The 22,501-nt window shown below is 33.7% G+C and overlaps 2 protein-coding genes across 2 annotated transcripts in view; one reads left to right on the plus strand and one right to left on the minus strand.

Annotated features, from left to right (window-relative positions):
• LOC105209413 (paired box pox-meso protein) overlaps positions 1-22,501 on the minus strand; it is a 35,971-nt gene that overhangs the window by 4,313 nt on the left and 9,157 nt on the right. The window lies entirely within an intron of this gene.
• LOC105220607 (uncharacterized) lies at positions 2,465-3,884 on the plus strand. The gene is made up of 4 exons (XM_054225758.1): positions 2,465-2,748; positions 2,830-2,920; positions 2,989-3,108; positions 3,691-3,884. Exons 1-4 carry the CDS (start codon positions 2,590-2,592, stop codon positions 3,780-3,782), a joined length of 462 nt encoding a protein of 153 aa, XP_054081733.1. The 5' UTR covers positions 2,465-2,589; the 3' UTR covers positions 3,783-3,884.

Raw genomic sequence — 22,501 nt, forward strand, 5'->3', positions numbered from 1 at the left:
TTAATGCACTCGTATGATGCAAATATACACACATACATGCATACAAATACTGCAATGTCGTTGCTATTGATTGCAAGTTTTACGAGTGACGGACAATTGTTTGTGCTACCGTATTCATCAATACTGTAATGATCACAATAGTTTGCTATGAACCGTGACTAATGTGAAAATAACCAATTCATGTGCCACTGTTCTGGATTATCCGACATCTATTTACACAACTGATATTGCACTTTTGTACGTTTGTAAACACTTATAGATGCAAAAATGCATGTGTCTACAGACATACATACATACTACTAATTTGCATAAATATTAATTTTATTAGTGGCTATACATTTTGTAAAAATAGTCAATGTCAAATTATATTGGTTTTGGAAATACCAATATTTTAAAATTTTAAATGCATAAATTCCCATAATAAATAAAGGGTTGGCATCCCTAAGTACGGATTTGTTATTGGAATATACAATTTATGAGGGAAATCCACATTTTAAATTATTAATGGTTGTTTAAATGTTACAGCTTAATTTGCTTATAATATATAGCAATTTTTTAGAATATTTTTAAGTGTGTATATACATACATACATATGTGTGTGCGAAGGTTCATTGATAACTGCAGTGTACAGTGTGTAAATTTGCAATAATTTCGAATCTTAAAATTAAAAAAAAAGTAGCGGAAATTTTTTTTATGAAAATATTCATTAATTCGAATACATTTATATTGACGCCTTTAAAACTCGATATTAGGCACTTACGCCAACGCGTCTTCCAATCGTCGAAACACTTCTCAAACTCAATTTTTGGAATAGCCTTTGAATCTTTCAGCGTTTTCTCGTTCCTGCACGCTTGTATAACAACGTCCCTTTAAGATTATCTTTATTTTTGGAAAAATGGAAAAAATACACGGAGCTATTTCTGGCGAATATAGAGTCTGTGAGCTTTTAACAAACGAAAATCACCCAACTCATAAAAACACGTCTAACCTTAGAGACTGCTACAAACAAAGTAAGCAATGAATACAGCTGAAAATGTATCATACTTCAGGCGTATGTATGTATGTATGAAAATAACTTTTTTTCTATTTAATGAATCTGGTTAATTTTTTTTTTTTATTTTGCAGATTGACTTTTAAATTTAACAAAAATGGATAACTGGGACACTGAAACAAGAATTTTGATTGTCCGCCGCTATCACGCACTGGAGTCCGTAGTTTCGGTTCAAAGAAGGTTCGGCAATCCTCCGAGCAGATGGACCATAATGAGACTTGTAAACAATTTTGCCGAGCATGGGACAGTCAACAGAAGACCTTACCATCGAAACCCCTTCAGGTCGAACGGAGGAAACAATCGCTGCTGTAGCTGCTGCCATACAAAAAAAAAAAGGTAAGATGCCGCACATGCATCAACGAGCAGGGGGGGGGGGCATTTAAATTCCATTGTTTTTAAAACTAATTAAGCTATATTTAATAAAATTGAATGAGCTTTAACATGAATAAAAAAAAATGAATTCCATACACTGAAAAAAAAATTATTTCAGTTTCTTAATGTAGCGTAGCAAAATTCATCAGTCAGCCTGTATATCAATGATATAAAAACATAATAATAATAAAATGTCTAATTTTTGTTGAAAGATTATATATGAACGGCTTTATTATATTAACATTTTAACAGAGGTTTGGTTTAGACATAAAAAAATGCATCTAATTTTTTTATAAATCGTATTTTTAGAATTATTTATATTTTTTTAATTAATTATAAATTCAAAAACGGATCTTAATTATCAAAATATATATAGATATCATTAATGAATCCCATTAACGTTTTTCGTACGAACTTTTTGACTATAAATTTTTATGTTCCTTTTATTTATTTTTCATGGCAAAAATCGTAGCTTAGGTGGTTCTCATATTCCTAGCATGAACAATAATACGTTAAATATTTATTGTTAAGTTAATTGATAATCTCTATATAAAATCACTTTTTTTTTAATTTTTTGCATAATTTTAATCCAGTTAATATCACTGTGTTTACATTCGTGCGTGCAGCTGCATAAATAAGTTGCCACACACATACATACATAAATGTGAGCTTTTAGCATTGGCACCTAATAAAACGACAGTGTAAATGCTTAACTCCCTTTTCTTCTGATAGAATTCGCAAAAAAAAAAAACATAACAAACGTTTGCAACTACTGCACTAAATACTGGCGCATTAAAAAACTTGGTAAATAGTATAACAACAAATACGACTACTATTGAGTATTGTTTGCAATTGGCACGGCAACATTTTACTATATACTTACAAGCATGCCTGCAAACATAGTATATACACATATATGTATATATCTATTTGGCGACATAAATTATCAAATACTGAAGTAATAAAACTCAAAACCAATTTCAAAATGTTAATGATTACAAAAAAATACTATAAATTTAAAAATTCCGAGTTCCTATATAAGCTTTGGAGTTGTCGCATCCGATGCCTAAGTACTCGCGACATCTTAACGTCGGCTCACAAGTCTCATAGTCATTGCAATACCCACAGTTGTTCAGTGAAGTCTAGGTGTGGAAATTGTGCGCATTATGTGTGGATTTTATAAACTTATATTCCTGCTGATTTGCATCGGTGCAATAACGGGGAGCTGCGCGGAAGTCGCGCCAAGCCCTGATGCTGCGGCCGAAGAGCAAATTGTGCGACTGTCAAATATCGCCGCGATCACTGAGGGCAAATTGGAGCGAACTGTGAGATGACTATATTACAAATATGAAACCAAAAAATTAAATTTCAATATTTTCTACTTGGTAATGGTGCTTATATTGTAGAAACGCGGTTTACTAGATTATCTGCTGTATGGACTTTATGAGTATTTTGATTATAGCGAAGAATCTGATTCAGAAGAGGAAGAGAAATACTGTGAATATGGCATAAAGTAAAATCAACTATATTTTTCTTTTGATCATTTTCTTCCATTTTATTTTTAGTGATTTGCCGAAATTGTACGATTATTATTAGTCAGTCAAATGATCAGGGGAGCCCAGCAAAACAATCAACTATGGCCCCCGTAACTGTGCCAACTGATAAAAAAGGGCCAAACGGAGGAGGTTAGTATTAACGGTATTAACTGCTACACACTAATTCGCATTGATTTAACAGCCATTATCTTAAGCATTAAAAACTAAATAATTTACAGAAAAAATATTAATAACATTTTTTAATTAAATTATGTATATAATTAGATATACGAGGTGTGTTCAAAAATTAACGGCAATTTTCGTTTATTAAAAAAATATCATAAAAAATCATGCGCCTACATTAATGTAGTCGTCTTCAAAATAGCAGCTATCAACCCAGATAAAGTAAGTAATGCATGCAGCTGAAACATTGTCGTACAGGGACACGTATATCAACATTATAAAAAAAAATTAGACAATTGGACCCCTGAAATTTAAAATTTTACAATTCCCGTTATTTTTTTAACAAACCACATATATTTATATAACAAATGACTAAATCACAGTTCTTAGTAAGCATGTTTATTATAGTATAATATATGCTTACATTACTATTTAGATACATAATTATGATATTAAATAATAATATAGCAATAGTTGTTTATTACATCATGAAAAACGTACAATAAACATTTTTAAAATCCAATTTTTTCTCCTCTTCCGAAAATGTAGATACACCTGCTGTTAGTCCGTCAAAAGTTCCAACACTAACAGAGGAAACTGAAAGTGTGCCTACACCACTTGCAGAACCACTAGACACTTAAGTAATATTTCGATATTATAAATTGAACTACAAATTGATAAATAAGCACATTTTCAAAAATATTATAAGCACCGTTATAATATAATTTAATATTACCTACATACATATTTAAATTTAACTTTTTATATATTATGAAACAACAAAAATATGTGTACCAACTATATACACAGAATATAGTACGTGTTTCAATGACTGATATATTTCATAATAAGCTTGTCGTGGCATAGATACACTCGGTGAATTATCTCCCGAAGAAATACTATTATAAGGCCGTTCTTGATGTTGGTCGGAATGTTATTGTATTTATCTAATCACTACCCAAAAATCCCATATAAAATCTTCGAGTCTTCGACTGTAAGGAGATCCGCTTTGTTATATGCCTTGTTTTAATTTTCTACAAACTGAGGTATATTCTCGTTTTATAATATCTCCGATATTTTCCATGAGTTTAAGTTAAGTACTACTAATTTGTTTTTTTTTTTTCAAATATAATTTTACGTTATATTATAATATTTGCCATTAAAATCCTCTACATGCATCTTATACTTATATGTATGACACACAAATTTATTCTCATATTCAGATAGAACACAGACGTACATTTTCTGTATATTTTCGAAAATCGCTCCAAGTATTACTTAATTAAGTGGCGCTAAAAGCAAAGATCCCCCAAAGAATGAGGCATTAATTCAAAACATCTTGGCAACACGGTGGTTCGACTACTCAAACAATATTTTCTGCTCGCAAAATAAGAAAAGTTTTGTTGGCGCTACAGTAGAAACGGAAATTCATTTAGTTCATATACATATGAAATTTCCATCCAAACTTAATATTAATATCTATGTTGTTTATACCAGATGTATTCCATAATAAATAGGCTGGCATATTATGATCATATAAGATATATCGAATCGAATATTTCCGATAAGATTTCTTACATGTTAGAGATCCATTTTAACCTTTTAAGTTTAAATATTTTAAATTTCTCCAAAGAAGCAATAATCTATTCGCATGGTCGAATTTTCTGTTACTTTTTCCGACATTGCTACGGCTAACGCGATCCGAAGAAAAGAGAAAAGCTACTCGATTGACCGATGTTGGATGCCCAAAAATTTTTTTCGCAGAATTAGAATACCTTGTTGGGAACTTGACCTTTCCCATGATATATTCTCGAACAATCTAATGGAAACGATATGACAATATGAAACTAGTCTCCCGTGATATTTGAAGAAATCACGATTAGATGATGCTTGAGGATATCAAAAATTTCATAAATATTGGTAAACATGTCAATTGTATACAATTGTATTTTTATGCAAAAATGTGTAGGGTATTACATTCATGACATTTGTCGGGTGGTATTTGCAAGCTTGCAAAATGAAGAATGAAGGCAAATGTGTTGCACATTTAAGTGACGTCGCACGAAAAGTACAGCGACAGCGAGTAGTAACAGGAAAACGCAAGTTGACATTCTGTTTGACATTTGTAATCTTTCGATCGTTAATTATTTTCGAATTGCGAAAGAGCACCACACAAGAGCGGTTTTTGGAACGAAAACGACAACAAACGTGCTTGTGACACTTTTCACCATTCACTAGAGGCTGGTAAGGGAGTACTTGACGCGCGTATGCACAAGTGGTTCCAATATACATTTACAGGCTACATATTTTTAGATATGTCACACATTTATCGCTTATAGCCGTGAGCATAATAATGTGGAACTTTAAAAAATATTTTTTTTTTAATTTTACTAGAAAGTTCTTTGAAAAATTTTTTTATTAGCTATATTAATTATAACTTTAAATTAAATACTTATGTAATTCAATAACGGAACTAAAAGTACCCAAATAGCCAGGCATAGTTATCTCTTTAGCTGCACCAATAATCGTGCCGCGACTGCATTAATGCAAATAGTATTTGGTATTCTTTCAATTTTCAATACAAGTGAGACATACTTGGCACGCATGCTTTACAACAGCAACAATTTGTAAAATTTGTTAAGAATTGTCTTGCAAACATTTTGATTAATTTTATTGCGTCTTTGACTCTTTTGTACAATGTCAATAAATTAGCCTTCATTTGATTTCGCCGGCCGAATGTCTTTTGTGGAACATTTAACAAGTATCTCTCTGTGCACAAAGGTATATGAGAATCATTTAACTTATAATAGTACATATATGAGTTAAGGCCTTCTGCCAGCACGATCATAGTTTCAGTTTCCTACACAAGTGGGTAAAAGCTAAATAATATTAAACAAGTAAGGAAAGCCTAAGTTCGGGTGCTATCGAACATTTTATACTGTCACAATTTATTGAAATATTTTTATTAAGATAACACACAATTTGACCCAATTTGAAAATCCTATAATTAGGTATATGAGAGCTAGTGGAAGTTGTGACCCGATTTTAACCATTTATGGTACAGAGACACACTATTAGATGAAAAAAAAAATTCATAACGCACGGAGTTCTACATATTCGATATCCGGGGCATTGAAAAGTTATTGTCCGATTTCGACAATTTTTTCACAAGTGATGCCACAGATCATATACAGTATTTGTGTAAAGTTTTATTTCGCTATCTTCATTGGTTCATTATGTATATATTATAGAGTGAAGAAATCAGATGGAGTTAAAAATTGAATTACATGGGAAGTTGTCGTGGTTGTGAACCGATTTCATCCATTTTCCACAAATGCCATCAGGATGTCAAGAAAATATTATATACCGAATTTCATTCGAATCGGTCGAGTAGTTCCTGAGATATGGTTTTGTACCCATAAGTGGGCGATGCCACGCCCATTTTCCATTTTGTAAAAAAGTCTGAGTGCAGCTTCCTTCTGCAATTTCTTTTGTGAAATTTTGTGTTTCTGACGTTTTTCGTTAGTGAGATAACCCACTTGGTGGGCGTGGTTATTATCCGATTTCAACTATTTTCATGGTGTGTGGTGGGGTACGTAAGAGAACCCACTGTAGAATGTTTGGTTTATATAGCTTCATTGGTTTGCGAGATATATACAAATATGTCCTTCCTAGTGCGATCCTTTGTTCTAAGATTTACTTTTATAATTTCGAAAAGCCTCTCACGGTCCCAAGGAACATGTGTTCCAAGTTTCATCAAGATATCACAATTTTTAATCAAGTTATCCGCTGAACGGACAGACGGACGGACGGACAGACAGACATCCTGATCATTTTGATATATGTACATAGTTTAGTTTAGTTTTATGATTTACAAACAATCGTTATGTGAACAAAACTATAATACTCTCTTAGCAACTTTTGTTGCGAGAGTATAAAAAGGGTTTTCTTTCCTCGACATGCGAAAATTTTGGAAAAATAGCAATCTTTGCCGACTCGGAGTAAATTAGTTCGTTAACTTCACTGTTCCGAGTGTTTCTTGTCTCTGAGAGATCTGTTCTTTGATTTTACTTCACTCCAATCGAAGTGGATGCTATGAAACAACCAGGTGCACACAATTATCAATTCTAGAGTCTGGAGCACAGGAAGTGCATATAAATATTTGCAGAAGAGACTTAAATTTCGGATTACAAATCAAATATGTGGTTCATAAGACATTTGTAGAAAATTTGTAAATTTTATTTGAACAAAGCGACAAGTCAAATCAACGCGTACTTATGTATGTATGTAGGTAAATTTGATTTAGAACGCATGTGGTGGCGACATCCGTTGCTCAAATTTGTTTAGGTGCACTTTTGAAAAATCGTAAATAAATATTTATGCACAAAAGGACTCCGATTCGGTAGCAAATCTATTCCACAAATATTTGCGACAATACATATAAAAAACTTATGCATTAATCAGACATAGTATGTACACAAATTAGGAGGTTTGCATGTATGAATTTTATATTATATATAATATAAGTACCTGTTCAATTTAAGGAAGCAAAAGTTATCTGAGAGACGTCATAACATCACTATATGCTGTATTTTAATCCTACATTTTAGCAGTATACATATTGCACTCAAGTAATCTTCAAGAGTATACTTAATCCTGTTAACAGCTCGTCTACTTTAACATACACACGTACCTAATTATTCATTTAAATGCAGATGGGTGTGTGGATTTATTAGTATAACCCTTTTAAAGGCTTCGCATTGCTTGCGCAAACAAATCCATTACTACTGCAGTTGTACGCGTATTTGTGGAACTCGACATCATTCCGGTAGTCCGTTAAACATTTCCAATGCAAACAATCGCGGCTACTTAAAGTAAATATAAACCCGCCTTCTTGTCTCTTTACATTGGCTAACTGACTGGCTGTCGGTTCAAAGTGGCTTCCGTACTTTACGTCTATAGTCTCGGCTGTGCGACCACCAGCACTCTCGGCGATTTCTTTCTATTAGTGCTCAATGAAGAACAAATACATATGCACAGACATATGCACAGACATATGTATTTGGGTAAAGTATACCAGTAGTACTTAGTTGTGGCTGCATGCATCGTCGGTGGCATATTTGCACCTACGAAAGGGTCAACAATGGATCGATTCGTTTTTATTATCTATGTACTACAATGGAGGCTAGTATGTAGTGTTGTTGTAGAGTTAAATAATTACATGTGTACATACAAATATACAAATATATATAAATATGTATGTATGTATATGCAGTGTTCTAACCTATGTTATAACGGTAAGAACTCAGAAATGCTGTTATTTTGAGCGACTTTTAAAAAATTTAATTTCAAAAAAATTTAGATTTAATTTTTAGAATTAAATTTCAGAATGTCTTTATTCTAAAAATATATTCAAATAACCTCTAATAACTTTAATAAAGGTTCCATATTCCCCAAAATATTAAGTTTTCAATCGAAAACTGCAACAATAAAACTATTATTAAACGAAACCGATTAAAATTGTAAGGCATAGCAGACAACAATCACACAAAGATTCCAGAAAAGCTTTGAATTTGAAGCTGGAAAAATACTTTAAAATTTGTTGTATTTATGAACCGCAAATAATTATTCAGATTGATGATCTAAAGAGATGAAAAAATTTCAAAAAGTGCAAAGTAACCTGGTGGGGTTTAGTAAATAGGTACAGATCACTGTAGTTCAAACATTTTTAAATTAAACATTTTTTATTTAACCCGAGCTTCGTTCAAATGTTTTAAAATACCGCTTTTGTTGTAGTTGAATATTTGACTTCACCTAAATTACACGAGAAAGAGGCCGAAATGCGTGAGTATGACGAGCTTGATAAGCTGGCCGACAGGGGTAATGCTCGAAAATTTTACGAAAAGATCCGGCGACTAACTGAAGGTTTCAAGACCGGAGCACACTCCTGTAGGACCCCCAGAGGTGATCTAGTTATTGATGACCAGAGTATACTGAGTTTGTGGAGGGAACACTTCTCCAACCTGCTGAATGGCAGTGAAAGTACAACAACAGGAGATGGCGAACCCGATTCCCCAATCGACGACGATGGAGCAGATATTCCATTGCCCAACCGTAAAGGAATTCGAATAGCAATTACCCGCTTGAAGAACAATAAGGCGGCGGGGGCCGATGGATTACCGGCCGAGCTATTCAAATACGGCGACGAAGAGCTGATAAGGTGCTTGCATCAGCTTCTTTGCAGAATATGGTCGGAAGAAAGCATGCCTGACGATTGGAATCTCAGTGTACTCTGCCCAATACACAAAAAGGGAGACCCCACAATTTGCGCCAATTACCGTGGGATAAGCCTCCTCAACATCGCGTATAAGGTTCTGTCGAGCGTATTGTGTGAAAGACTAAAGCCCACCGACAACAAACTGATTGGACCTTTTCAGTGTGGCTTTAGACCTGGAAAATCAACAACAGACCAGATATTCACCATGCGCCAAATTTTGGAGAAGACCCGTGAAAATAGGATCGACACACACCATCTCTTTGTCGACTTTAAAGCTGCTTTCGACAGCACGAAAAGCAGTTGCCTTTATGCCGCGATGTCTGAAAGTGGTATCCCCGCAAAACTAATACGGCTGTGTAAACTGACGTTGAGCAACACCAAAAGCTCCGTCAGGATCGGGAAGGACCTCTCCGATCCGTTCGATACCAGACGAGGTTTCAGACAAGGTGACTCACTATCGTGCGACTTCTTTAACTTGATGCTGGAAAAAATTATAAGAGCTGCAGAGCTAAATAGAGAAGGTACAATCTTCTACAAGAGTGTACAGCTACTGGCGTACGCCGATGATATCGATATCATTGGAAACAACACCCGCGCCGTTAGTTCTGTTTTTTCCAGACTGGAAAAGGAAGCGAAGCGTATGGGTCTGGTGGTGAACGAGGACAAGACGAAATATCTCCTGTCATCAAACAAACAGTCAGCGCATTCGCGTCTTGGCTTCCACATCACTGTTGACAGTCATAACTTTGAAGTTGTAGATAATTTCGTCTACTTGGGAAACAGCCATAACAGCAATAACAATGTCAGCCTAAAAATCCAACGCACAATCACTCTTGCCAACAGGTGCTACTATGGACTAAGTAGGCAATTGAAAAGTAAAGTCCTCTCTCGACGAACAAAAACCAAACTCTACAAGTCCCTCATCATTCAAGTCCTACTTTACGGCGCAGAAGCGTGGACGATGTCAACATCCGATGAGACGGCACTAGGAGTTTTCGAGAGAAAGGTTTTGCGGAAGATTTATGGTCCCTTAAACATTGGGAACGGCGAATACCGCAGACGATGGAACGATGAGCTGTATGTGTTATTCGAGGACATAGACATAGTCCAGCCAATAAAAAAACAGCGGCTACGCTGGCTAGGTCATGTTGTTCGAATGGATGAAAGTGCTCCAGCTCTGAAAGTATTCGATGCAGTACCCGCTGGTGGTAGCCAAGGAAGAGGGAGACCTCCACTCCGATGGACCAGGTGGAGAGGGACCTGGCTTTGCTTGGTATAACCAATTGGCGCCAAACTGCCAGAAGGAGGGATATGTGGCGCGCTGTTTTGGTCTCGGCTATAACCGCGTAAGCGGTGTCTACGCCAGTCAAGAAGAAGAAACTACACTTAGATCGAATATTCTTAGCGCTCAGTAGACCTCAATAAAGAAAAGTTCGGAACAATTTAGCATCAAATATGCTAGCGATCCGAAATTTACCATGAACTTGCGATAACGTACTCGATCAGCATTATTTTGGAGATATATTTCGTTTTCAGAGTCACATTGATATCAAATCTCTGTTAGCTCTATACTTTTTACTTCTGTATAGTCATAACTGTAAATATATATCTATATATGAAATCTATATAAATTTGATTACATCTTCTTGATTGCATATTCCATTAAGAGTAGAGATGACAGTATAGTATGTTCTACTATTTTTTTGTTAACTTAATAAGACAACAAATTGAATTGTGACTATTTTAATTTACATGAGTAAGTCAGTTTTGTAGGTGTTTTGTTGAAATGTGTTTGAGTGTCTTGCTTCACCTGTATTGGAGCTCTTATATTCATACACACATACATATGTATATAGAGGCGTTTACAATGCAAGTATTTGAAAACATCTCAGTTTGTTATATGTATGTATGTACATATGTATGCGTGATTGTGCTTATAAACAAATATGGTGCGGGCAAATAAATACAGAAGCTACAAAATCGTTATTTATCTCTGCTTGTTTGATAGCGCAATAAACACCAATACCATTGCAGTTTGCTTGTTTACTTCGCCATTTTCTTTCCATTACTATCAATATTCGCGTGCCGTCAATATGACTGTGCAATAATATTGTAGGCTGTTTTTGGCTTTTTTTTGTGGAATTAAAGAAATCAATATTTTCTGAAAGGCTGGGTTACTTAAAGAAATTCATTTTGTAAGTTGTTACCAGTTGATGATATTAAGGCTTCTTTTCAGCTTAAAGTCGCTGATCAGGTAGGAATATTTTGAAAATGAAAATAAACTTAAATGTAAATATGTTTTATGGGGTTTCAGGTGAGTTTTATCGTAAGTTTTAATTGATTTTTACCGAAAGCGTGGTCTATGATTCATTCTGATCCGTAAAGATGTAATGCTTCATATTTTAAAGGCTGGTTTTTTTTTTAAGAAGAAATAAATTGGGAATAGCTTACTTTTTTAATCTAATTTAATAGAGTATCTGTCTATTCAGCTTAGTGCTAACACTTTTCGGTTTGGTCAAAATAGGGTAATGAAATTTTTGTACTCTACAATAATTTAGAATTCGAAAATATCATTTTTACGCAATAATATATAGCCTTTGGAAAATAATTAAGAACGATGCGTTGATAATCACATATGTTAACTTTTGTTACTGTAACAATTTAAATTATAATATTTATTTATTTTATTTTTATTAACAAATCTTAAAATACTTCATATTTTTGACATTACTTGTTACGGAGTTAAAAAACGTATAAAACAACGAAAGTATGTACTAAATAATTTTTAAATTGTTAATAAGTTATTATTGTTATAATGAAACAAAAATTGTTGTAAATAATAATTTGAATAGATTACTTAGTTGAAAATAGGCATGTTATCACTATTAATTTGTTGAATTAAATTGTGCATTAAATGAGATAATTAACAAATTTGACATTTGAGCTTTGAAAAATATAAACATTAATAGGCGACAGTGAATATATGTACATACATATATACTAAGTCATTGGCATGTTCTTTGTCTGCATCTAATATACATACATATGTGTATATAGTTATATAGAATTCACATGTGTGTATGTAGTTAGTTGCGATTGCACTAATTTATACGAGAAATTATATTTAATATACATACTTTGAAATGGATTGGTACTCACTGCCAGATAATAGCGTATAACATCTAGACATGAACCATATATCAGAGAAAAATATATATGTATGTACATATGTTTATTGGCCTGTTGATGGTATTTTCTAAAAAGTTCATTTACCGACGGCAAATTCACAGCTGTGTGTACTATATGGATATCAACAAATATACATATTTATCCACAATCCTAATGAATTTCGAAAATAAAATTATATGAAAATATATTAAATAACAGTTTATATAAGTAATATATAAACAATTTATCAGTCTACTGATGTTAACTTTGAATTTGTTTCAAAATGTTTATTTTAAATCGGTTCTAGTCAGTTTGCGATTCTTAATTGCCTTTATAATCAGATTTATACGCATCACCGAGACTTCAATTATGTCAGCTGTAGTTTACTATACGCCTTAGCGAAAATTGTCACAAAATAAACAGTTTTATGAGCGCGCTTATACACGCATATAACTACACAGCAAGACAGAAGTGGCATACTTATGGTATACATAAGTATTCGAATATAACAAATTTTCGATTTTTTAAGCTGCAAGAGATAGATAGATAGAGAGAGATTGAACGGATTTGTTATATATATATATTTTCATATGTTTGTCTTTTGAAGTGCGCGATTGAGTTTAGCTTCAATTTCAAACTAATTATGTACTATGCGTATGTATTATTGCATGCTTTTGGGCGCACAAGCTTACCATTCACGTAATATTTATGTAGCAACATTTCATTAGCGCCAATTCGCATAAATATTCATAGTCTTATGTATATGTATATATACAGCAAATTTATACGTAATATATGCATGTTGGCACATAGTTTAATAAATGTTTATCACTTTCGGCATTCAGCTCAAAGAGATTTTTCCAAGAACTATTTGGACATGTATTAAAAGACTACGGATACGTACATATGTGTATGTATAAATGGCTTTGAAAACATTAGGGTACGCAGAATTTACTGCTCAATTGAGAGTTTTATATATTTGGCAGTTAAAATATGCCAAATCGAATGAAATTTAATATTTTTATGAATCTGCGATGAAACTTATCCGAATTCGAATCAAACAATTCATTAGAAGTTTTTGTGACCGAATTTTATAAAGAAACCACCTTATTAATTGGTCACTTTCCAAGTATAATAATAATAAACCCAAACGAGCGGAATTTTTCCGAGTCATGAAATTCAGGATTCGATATCTGAAACATCTAGCATACATATTTGTACGTAATGAATGGAATTTCCGCTTAAAAAATAGCTCTCCCTAATGTTTATATGTAAAAGGGAACATTAATTGTGCTACTCATATGCATTTCTCAAATATGTATGAGCATTTGCCGCGTCCATTTATATTGATAGAGTCCATCATACACACTCATACATATGTATAAAGCTTCAAGCAACTTAAATTGTATATTATCATTTTGTAGACGGCAATTTAGTTAGAACAATGGATCTTCTTGTCTTTGCGAATTTCCCAGAATTTATAGTTCATAATTTCGTTTTTAATTAGGCTTTTTATGGTGTATATACATACATACAAATATACAAAATATAAGTATGTGCACATTCATTAGTTCGCAGCTAAATATGAGCTTTCCCACAAAGTATTGAACAATTCTGAATAGTGTTGATAGAAGAGTTTTGAGAACGTTTAATACATTGGAAATCGATCCGGTTTCAATATCTGCGGTTTACTATTAATTCAAGGACAATATTTGTATTGTATTTATATTAATGAAATTTAATTATTTTTAAAATACTATATAAAATCGAGGTAATTCGCGAATGCATTTGTCTAGTGGGTAATTATTACTAACAAGTTTCGGAGAAGATCGAATCTCATATTCTGTGTTTTGACTGAAATATTAATATCTATATATATTTATATATATATGTACATATATATTTGGCGTAGAAACCGCTTAAGCGATTATAGCCGAATCCACCAGAGCGCGCCACTCGTTCCTGTTTTTTGCTTTTTGGCGCCAACTGGAAACACCAAGTGAAGCCAGGTCACTTTGCACTTGGTCTTTCCACCGGAGTGGAGGTCGTCCTCTTCCGCGGCTTCCTCCAGCGGGTACTGCATCGAACACTTTCAGAGCTGGAGTGTTTTCATCCATTCGTACAACATGACCTAGCCAGCGTAGTCGCTGTCTTTTTATTCGCTGAACTATGCCAATGTCGCCGTATAAATCGTACAGCTCATCGTTCCATCGTCTGCGGTATTCGCCGTTGCCAATGCTCATATGACCATAAATCTTACGCAAAACCTTTCTCTCGAATACCCCAAGAGTCGTCTTATCGGATATTGTCATCGTTCACGCTTCAGCGAAATACATCAGGACGGGAATAATGAGCGACTTATAGAGTTTGATTTTTGTTCGTCGATAGAGGACTTTACTTTGCAATTGCGTACTCAGTCCAAAGTAACACCTGTTGGCAAGAGTGATTCTGCGTTGGATTTCAAGGCTGACATTGTTGGTGTTGTTAACGCTGTTTCCCAAGTAGACGAAACTATCTACTACTTCCAAGGTATGACTGTCAACAGTGACGTGGGAGCCAAGACGCGAGTGCGCTGACTGTTTGTTTAATGACAGGAGATATTTCGTCTTGTCCTCATTCACCACCAGACCCATACGCTTCGCTTATTTATCTAGTCTGGAAAAAGCAGAACAAACGGCGCGGTTGTTACTACCGATGATATCAATATCATCGGCGTACGCCAGCAGCTGTACACTCTTGTAGAAGATTGTACCTTCTCTATTTAGATCTGCAGCTCGTATTATTTTTTCCATTAATAGATTGAAGAAGTCGCATAATAGTGAGTCACCCTGTCTGAAGCCTCGTTTGGTATCGAACGGCTCGGAGAGGTCCTTCCTGATCCTGACGGAGCTTTTGGTGTTGCTCAACGTCAGTTTACATAGCCGTATTAGTTTTGCAGGGATACCAAATTCAGACATCGCGGCATAAAGGCAGCTCCTTTTGGTGCTATCGAAGGCAGCTTTAAAATCGATGAAAAGATGGTGAGTATCGATTCTTCTCTCTCGGGTCTTTTCCAAGATTTGGCGCATGGTGAATATCTGGTCCATTGTCGATTTTTCAGGTCTAAAGCCACACTGATAAGGTCCAATCAGTTCGTTGACGTGGGGTCTCCCTTTTTATGGATTGGGCAGAGCACACAGGAATTTACACCAGTTTAATAAATGGTGAAAAAGACTTGATAAACTATATAAAATTACATAGTATATAAGTAATTGTAAAGATAATTGTGATATCTTCGACTAATTGAAATAAAAAGTCTGCTAAAGAATAAGGTGAATTTTCAAAAGTAAGCGCTCAAAAATTCTTGGAAAGTTGACAGTGGCATACGGTGAGTGTAGTATGAGTAAAAAAAATTGTACGAATGGTACAAGCTTAAAAAAAATTGTTAGTTGCAGTTTTTTCGGAAATTTTGGGCATGAAGCGTATGGCAGCGAAGTTCGTTCCGAAAGTACTGTATTTTCACAAAAAAATTGTAGCATTAGCATCGCTCAGAAAGTTGAATGATATCAACGGTGATCCAGATTTGCGTAAAAGGGTCATAACTGGTAACAAGCCAAGGTATATGGTTGTGACATCGAAACTAAAGTTCAATCGTCCCAATAGAAGAGCCCCGGAGAGCCAAGGCTAAAAAAATACAGAGAGAGCTTAAGGGCATACCAAAAAAATGCATATTAAAACTGCTTCGAGGATTAGAGAAGACGCACAAGTTTATTATATCTGAGAGGGACTGCTTTGAAGGGACAAAAATATAAATTTATGAATAAATAAATATTTTTTGAGAAAAATTAAAATGCACCTTATTTTTTGAACGGACCTCGAATCTATCTGGTATATATGGATTTAGATGCTACCTATTTGCTGTTCGTGAACTAACTTTGATTTCCACAGTACCGTTCGTTCAGGATTTTGATTCTCTCTCATTTTTTGTAAACGATGTCTACTCTTACTCAGAATTGCTTATGTATATATATCCTTGGTATTATGTGGACAAGTTTTCTCAATTTTTGTAGGATGACTGTTAGGTTAGAAGCTTTAAAAATCTCGGTTATTTTATTAGCACATAAATTGTATAAAGTCTATATTTATCAAAGATTGCTCCAACGATATTCTTCTTCTTGACTGGTGTAGACACCGCTTACGCGGTGAGTCCACAACAGCGCGCAACGCATTTATCCTTTTGTCTCCCTCTCCCTCGGCTTCCACCAACGGGTACTACATCGAACACTTTCAGAGATTCGACTTTAGATCACTCTATTAATCATTGAAATAACTTATTTTTTATCGTATTGTAGTATACATAAATGCTTTCATGCATTTTTCACACAGAAATGTTCGCAAGTAATAAAACAATGAAACAACCACCATTTACTAATTTCATTCATTTAATAAAAACATTGATTTTTTCCACTCAACTGCAAACAAACATAAACCCCACAAAAAATATGGTTCGTGCTCTTTTAATTAACACGTTCCACGCCATAATTTTAATGTGGCATATAATTAAATTTTTCATATTTCGTTTTAATCAAATCTATAAGCATTTAGCCCAATTAGATTGACTCATTTCGGTTTATTGCGGAGCAAAAATATTCTGCGAGCGATTGTGAGCAAAATAGAAAAGTTGAAGAGCAAAATTAATAAAAAAAAAAATGAAAATTATTTATTTCGAGCAGGTACCATTCGGTTAACTTATTTGATTGCAAATAAATTTAAATTTTTGCTCAATTAAATGTTTTATTTTTGCCAACAAAGTTTGAAAATAAATTGAACAAATATAATACATGCAAAAGCATATAAAGCACATAAAGCACATAGGCGCGCTTGTGTATATGTGTGTACATAAACATGCGCGTGTGTGTGTTTGTAGGTATTTTTAGTTTTTCTGGGATCAGCAAACACAAATTGAAATATAAATTTGGCATGAAATGGCGTTTTTACCGGCAGCGTCTACAGATTTTCCGCGCCCATCTTCAAATTTAATTTCTTTCGTCACGACGCAAAATTTCAAAAACTGCATAACATCTACAAGAACACACAAGCACACACATACTACGTACATATATAATATATACAAACTTATGAATGCATATTCCCTACATACACTATTTTTAATTAATTATAAAAGCACACTAAATTATAAACGGAAAGTGTGACGCTGCCAGCAGCTGAAGAAACAGCCAAACAGCCGAAAAGCTGCAGGCAGCCACTGCGCAAAGAAACCTGCTGCCAGTGATTGATAGGTGTATGTGACATTTTGCGAAAAGGGGGCGGACATTTTGTGGTTGCTGCGTGCCTACAAATAAGCCTTGCATATATGTATGTATGTGTGTAAATGTCTATGTTATGCCTGAGTAGTTCCTAGCTGGTTGAAAAGCAAAACAAAAAAATATATATATGTTTAGTGTAAAAATTGCATGCTTATGCAAAAAAAAAAATAAAATGCATTTATTTCGATTTACAATTTTCAATGCGAGAAATGAGTTCATTGCTACTTGAGCACATATTTACCACGCTCCTTATAGTAAGAACAAATATTACTTTGTATGTGCATATATTTATATTGATAGCTAATTGTAATGCATTCTTGCATGAGCTGCTCAAGAGATTTGCCATTGACAAGCCTGCGCTGCGGCTTATACACTACAACGGAGATGCGCCTATCAGAAATCAAAAGTTCAAATTCAAGTGTTATCAGAGTCAGTGCACTTCAGCATGCGTCGTTGCAGACAGACACATGCACAGCTACATATGTGTGTACATATATATATATACAAACTGAGATATTCCAATACATATTTCCGAACAAATACGTATTTAAGTGCAATGCTTACTATATATGTATATATACATTTAAAATATATATTAAATATACATATATGCATAATGCAAACGACCGTTGCAGTAATTAACTTTTAATTTTTTTTTATTTTGCACCATTAAAAAAAATTTTATTCTCTCTGGTAAGGCATAAATATGATGCAAATAATTCAAAAGACGCTGTATTAATTGCAGCAAATCTTTATCAAAATCAAAGCCTACACAGATCACAGTCTCGATGTGCATATTTAATGAACCGCCAAAGATTGAGGCCGAAATTCTTCAATTTAATGTAGACATGCTGACTACTTTGTGCAACATCAAGCATCTTATAGCCTCAATTATTTCCATTTGGGACAGACAGACATTTTTTCTCAACGTACATATACATACATACATATGTTTGTATATAATATAGTAAGACAGAATTATAAATTAAGAGTATAAATTAAAGGAAAATATTTAAATAGCAATAACAATATAAACAAGAAAAAACGTTAACTTCGGCTGTATGGAAGCTAATATACCCTTCACAGGTGCATTTCTCTTAGTAACTATGTGTTTAAGCAAATCTAAAGTCGTAAGAAAAATAAGTAAAAACAAGTAAGGAAGGGCTAAGTTCGGGTGTAACCGAACATTTTATACTCTCGCAATTTATTTATTTAACTTTATTAATATTATATAATACACAATTTGACCCACATATTCGTCATATATATTGTATGAAGTCCATTGAAAGTTGGAAACCATAATATTAGGTTAGAAGCACCGAGGTCCTCGTGTTCGATATATGGGGCCTTAAAACCCTATGGTCCGATTTCGGCGATTTTTAGAATGGGGCTGCCACACTATAAACGTAGTATTTGTGCAAAGTTCTGCATCGATATCTTCACTAGTGCTTACTTTATATATTGTAAAGTAAACGATTCAGATTGTCTTCAAAGTTCTGGTATATAGGAAGTAGGCGTGGTTGTGAAGCGATTTGGCCTATTTTCACAACATATCATTGGGATGTAAGGAAACTATTACAAACCAAGTTTCATTGAAATCGGTCGAGTAGTTCCAGAGATATGGTTTTGACCTATAAGTGGGCGATGCCACGCCCATTTTCCATTTTGTAAAAAAATCTGAGTGCAGCTTTCATCTGCCATTTCTTATGTTAAATTTAGAAACACTAACGTTTTTCTTTAGTGAGTTAACCCACTTTTAGTAATTTTCAACCTAACTTTTGTATGGGAGGCGATTTCTTTCATTTTTGGACTGTATTAGGAAGTGGCTAAAAAAAACGCCTGCAGAAAGTTTGGTTTATATAGCTTTATTGGTTTGCGAGATATGTAGATTCCCCAAAAAAATTACATCCAAATATGCCCCTTCATAGTGCGATCCTTCATACCAAATTTTATTTCCATAGCTTTATTTATGGCTTAGTTATGGCACTTTATGTGTTTTCGGTTTTTGCCATTTTGTGGGCGTGGCAGTGGTCCAATTTTGCTCATTTTCGAAAGCAACCTTCCAATGGTGCCAAGAAATAAGTGTGCCAAGTTTCATCAAGATATCTTAATTTTTAATCAAGTTACAGCTTGCACAGACGGACGGACAGACAGACATTCGGATTTGAACTCCACTCTTCACCCTGATCACTTTGGTATATAAAACCCTATATCTAACTCGTTTAGTTTTGGGTGTTACAAACAACCGTTATGTGAACAAAACTATAATACTCTCTTTAGCAACATTTGTTGCGAGAGTATAAAAAGAAAACATTTTACTAATTCTTTTTAGCCGCGTTATTTGCTAGAAACATTAAGGTTAGATAGTTAACCGATCTGAACAATTTCTTCGGAGATTATATTATTTCTATGAACAATAACTTACACCAAATTTCCATACAAGCCATTGATTCCGACAAATGAGCAGCTTTTTGAAGAGAAAATAATATCTGCAAAATTTCAAAACGATATCTTAAAAACTGAAGGACTAGTTCGTATATATACAGACAGACAGACGGACGGACGGACAGACAGACGGATATGGCTAAATCGACTCAGTTCAACATACTGATCATTTATATATATACTTTATAGGGCCTCCGACGCTTCCTTCTAGGTGTTACAAATTTAGTGACAAACTTAATATACCCTGTTCAGGGTATAATAATTGACCTTAATAGAAATATTGATGATATCAGATTTTGTTTTTTTATGTTGTAAGTAAAAGTATAAAAACAATTTTTTAAATAATTTCTATTATCAATGTAACTTTAAAAGAAATATTTTATTCAACCGTAAAACCCTTGTATTCTGGGGAAAAATCCCGTTGGACTCGATATTATTTTGCCAAGTTACTGGATTTCAATTTCGGTTGACCATGTTCCTCCTCCTTGCATAATTTTCGTATAGGAATACGTGACTATAAGGTGTACTACTATAATTTTATCGTAAAACTTGTTCGATGGCGAATTATTTTCAGAAACAAAAAAAAAAAAAATAAAATACATAAAAAATAAAATAATTAAATTATGTACTACCAATCTATAACTCAAATTGAACCGATTTTGCAAAAACCTGTTGCTCACTTCATCAATGATGTTATGCTAATATTCCACACATTTTTTTGTATTGCTTATTTTTCTTCAGATAATCAGTCATTCGTCTCATCTTTGTAAACGTATTTAAAAGTTCATTTACTTTTGAACAATGCATAAGGTTTCAGGGGGCCGATAATGTTCTACGGGTCATGATAACAAATTTATAAATAAATGGAAAATATTGAACTCAGACGGGAACGAACACTGAGTTTGCACGAAGGCAGTAATATGTGCATATATGATTCTGTATATTTCTATAAGAAGTATTGATGATTAATTTGTGTTTCATACGCATTGACCATATTCATATCTGTATATATTGAAGCAGTTATTTTTCATTCACGTGCAAAATAAGTTGTTGTTTTGATGGCTATCATATTAGTCTAAATCAAGGGACATATAAACATGTATATAATCAGAATTTTAATCCCTTTAAAACCTTTTTTCACAGTTTTCTCAACTAAAAGGTCTTGGACTTCGTCAAAACGAAATTAACCAAACTTTAGCTACCCTGAGCGCACGATCTGTTTGACAAATAACTTGATGACCCTCGAATTCAATTGTTAGACTGCTGTATGAAATATATAAAAATTTCGTCACGGAGTTATAATGTGTACGAGTCTGTAACACCACTCGAGAAAAATACAAATTAATGAAACTATGAAGTCTATATGAATGATGCTGCCACAAATTACGCAGAATCTTCTGGAAACTCCATCTATATATTTTATAGGGCTCATATAATTTAAAAGTTCTACATCACAATAATTCTTAGAGGAAACCTTAGAGTTTTGGGGCAATTAAATTTACGTTTCCTTACATCGAACACCTTAATATATTGGTTATAGGCCACTTAAAACTATACGTATGTATAAGATACGAGACAGAATCTTCCCACTAAGCTGAAAAAGTTCTATTACCCGACAAAGCTACTTATAAAGCCTATCAAATATTGGGGTCAATTTTAAAGTTTTAGTTGCCTTCTTATAACATCAATGAATAAGTCTACAATTTAAGAAGCTATTTAAATACTTTGTTATACTTTTTTATATATATACTTACTACGAAATATTAAATTTCCTATAAGCAATTTATTAATAAAAAAATTAATATTTTAATTGAAATTAACGCATTTGACGGCAAGCATTTCATACATTGTTTAAGAAATTGGTATTTTATTAATGCTGTCTTAAGACTATACAAATCAAGTAAATTAATAATAAAATGTATGCTAAATATTTATAATGAATAGATTCCTTCAACGTCAACATCTTTGTCTGTCAACAGAAATTAATGACTTCATAAATTACCGCAACCACAAGCCAACACACAAGCGACACCAAACACAACAACAATAATTATTTATTTACATACAGACACACAAATCCCGACGCCAAGTGTCGTGGGTACCACATAGACACCCCTAGAAATAGTAATAGATACGCATATGTATGTATGTTTGTGCAGTAATG

The sequence above is a fragment of the Zeugodacus cucurbitae genome, chromosome 2, assembly GCF_028554725.1.
Source record: "Zeugodacus cucurbitae isolate PBARC_wt_2022May chromosome 2, idZeuCucr1.2, whole genome shotgun sequence".
Taxonomy (NCBI): Eukaryota; Metazoa; Arthropoda; class Insecta; order Diptera; family Tephritidae; genus Zeugodacus; species Zeugodacus cucurbitae.